Raw genomic sequence first — 2,714 nt, forward strand, 5'->3', positions numbered from 1 at the left:
CCCCCCCCCCACCTCACCCTGGTCGTTTGCGCAAATTTTTGTTTTCTACACATTTTTTACACTTAGTAGACTGGCTTTGTTTTTTGTTGTTTTCGTGACCGGAGCTTAAATTGTATATTGACCCAATTTTCTCTATTTATATTGATTTTTCACACACACACACACATTATTTTTAAACCGGTACTTACTTTTTCAGTCTTTGTTGCCGAACCGCTGGTTGCCAGTTGCCAAGTACTGGTGGTGGTAGTGGAAGACAAACACAGACACACACACATACGTATGCATATATATGCATACGCACACATAATGCAAACACACGTACGTATACATACACACACACACACACACACACACACACGGCGAACTTCTTTCAGTTTCCGTCTACCAGATCCACTCACAAGGTATTGTAACTAACACATAGTTGTAGAAGACACTTGTCTATGTGTCCATGCAATATGACTGAACCCTGGTGCATACGAGCACAATGCAACCGTATTAACCACAGGGCAATACTCGTACAATTCGTATTTATTTTTTTATTTATTTATACGCCTTCAAAATATGTAACAGCTTTAAGTAAAATAAAATTGTAATACAATGGTTGTCTTCCACAAGTAAAGTACAAGGTACAATACCTGTTATTTATTTAATTGATGCCGAAAAAGACGAAAGCAAAACTAAATGAACATCTATTTAAGAAAAATATTTTCCTAATCCAATTATTTTCTGCGAACGAAAAAGTGATTTCTTCATCAACTTCACCCGCTTCACCATCCTTGACTGAGCAGTCGCAGCAAATCCGCCTATGATATACACGCACTTTCTTCTTTATGTCAACTAAGCTCTCAACAGGTAGCAAATTAAATCGTTAAGTCCGTGGAATTATGCCAAATGAACATCCGAGTAAGAAATTACGAGTGTGATCATCCGCTCATCAATCGATCTAGAATAGTGATTATGTAAACATTAATAACCCGAGCGATATTTTTAGTCACACGCGCTTAGGAAATATCAGCGCTGCAGGTCATATCTTTCCTCGTAATCAGTTCTGTATAAAAGGCCATGTGCCAACGCGATGAGGAGTTTTCAAGAAAAGCACTTATTAACAAACGTTCTTTTCATGATTTTCGATTCGTCCACTTTATACAATTTACCGAAATAGAAATATGGACTTGGATTATTTTTCGCAGACACCGCAAGGGCAATCTCAGCTAGCCTCAGGTAAATAATAAACCGAACTTTTCTATGTTAAAATTGCTTGCAAATCAATCGTTGCTGTTGCTGTCAAAATAGGTGTTATTGTCGTTCTGGCTGTTTATCACACTTGATAGAAAACGGAGAAAAAAACTGTCACACATTACCCAACAGATACAAACACGTAAACACATTGATGTGCGTCTCTCTTTCCCTCTCTCTCTTTCTATATATATATATATATGTGTGTGTGTGTGTGTGTGTATACACATACATACATACATATACATATATATGTATGTATGTATATATATATACACACATATACATTCATATATACATCTATAAATATATAGTTTTAGAGAAAAGAACCAAGGTTCATGAACTCATCGATGAAAATCCACTTGGATTTTTATCCCTTATATTATTGTTATATACATATATATATATATATATATGTACACACACACAATCACCACATGTATATACATATACACACACACATATATGTATGTATATTATACAAATATATGCATAATTTTCATTCTTTCAAGTGTTAGTGTACCTTAAATGAATAAATAATTTTAAGCAATAATCTTACTAAGGGACAAGAGCGTGAAATCTGTCTCATTCTACTCTCTTTTTTAATGCCTATCCATGCCCACCACCTCTGTCAAAGGCATACATAATATGCTTGCTCCCTTAACAACTAGCATTACTATCTCTACCTTACATGTATGATGTGTGGATATATTTCCTTGTCACCACAAGCTTATGTATCGGTGATGTATGTGACCCATAGAGGCCCTAAGCACTTAAAAATTTTTGGTGTCCCCCACACATATGTAATTCAAAATATAATCAATAGTAAACCGTAAATAAATATTTCTTTTTCAAAGGGAAACAAAACTAACATTAAGATAGAAAATAATGTTTTATTTTCCTATACTTTCACTTTAGGTATATTTGAAGTTTTCTCCTACATTTTTAATGGCAGTCTTTGATCAAAACCTGACTATGGCACCATGAACTTTTCTGATAATATAAGCCACTTTGAATATTATTTTAGCAAGTTTAAAGTTATTTCTTTTATACCATAAACCATTTACCATTTCTTTGGTACCCCAGCTTCTCTTGATGTCCTAAGCACATGCTTATTTTGCTTAATGATTAATCCAGTGAAGGTGCAGCCATGCTGGAGCACTGCCTTTATTCTTTATAAGCCTAGTACTTATTCTATCGGTCTCTTTTGCCGAACATAAACACACCAGCATCAGTTGTCAAGCAATGCTATGGGGACAAACACAGACACACAAACACACACACACATATATATACATATATACGACGGGCTTCTTTCAGTTTCCGTCTACCAAATCCACTCACAAGGCTTTGGTCGGCCCGAGGCTATAGTAGAAGACACTTGCCCAAGGTGCCACGCAGTGGGACTGAACCCGGAATCATGTGGTTGGTAAGCAAGCTACTTACCACACAGCCACTCCTGTGCCTATGTATATATG

At 35.9% G+C, this 2,714-nt stretch overlaps 2 protein-coding genes across 3 annotated transcripts in view; one reads left to right on the forward strand and one right to left on the reverse strand.

The window, feature by feature from the left end:
• LOC106873600 (mevalonate kinase) overlaps positions 1 to 2,714 on the reverse strand; it is a 96,278-nt gene that overhangs the window by 63,838 nt on the left and 29,726 nt on the right. The gene's annotated exons all lie outside the window — the stretch shown is intronic.
• Positions 1 to 2,714, forward strand: part of LOC106873621 (uncharacterized) — a 16,402-nt gene that overhangs the window by 4,613 nt on the left and 9,075 nt on the right. The window contains exon 1 of one of the 2 annotated variants that reach the window (XM_014921071.2): positions 363 to 1,221. The exons of the other annotated variant lie outside the window; for it this stretch is intronic. Coding sequence (XP_014776557.1) covers positions 1,167 to 1,221 — 55 coding nt within the window. The 5' untranslated portion in view covers positions 363 to 1,166. Of the gene's footprint in view, positions 1 to 362; positions 1,222 to 2,714 lie in introns of those variants that run through there. 2 annotated transcript variants of the gene reach the window in all.

Source organism: Octopus bimaculoides, chromosome 6 (assembly GCF_001194135.2).
Source record: "Octopus bimaculoides isolate UCB-OBI-ISO-001 chromosome 6, ASM119413v2, whole genome shotgun sequence".
Lineage (NCBI taxonomy): Eukaryota > Metazoa > Mollusca > Cephalopoda > Octopoda > Octopodidae > Octopus > Octopus bimaculoides.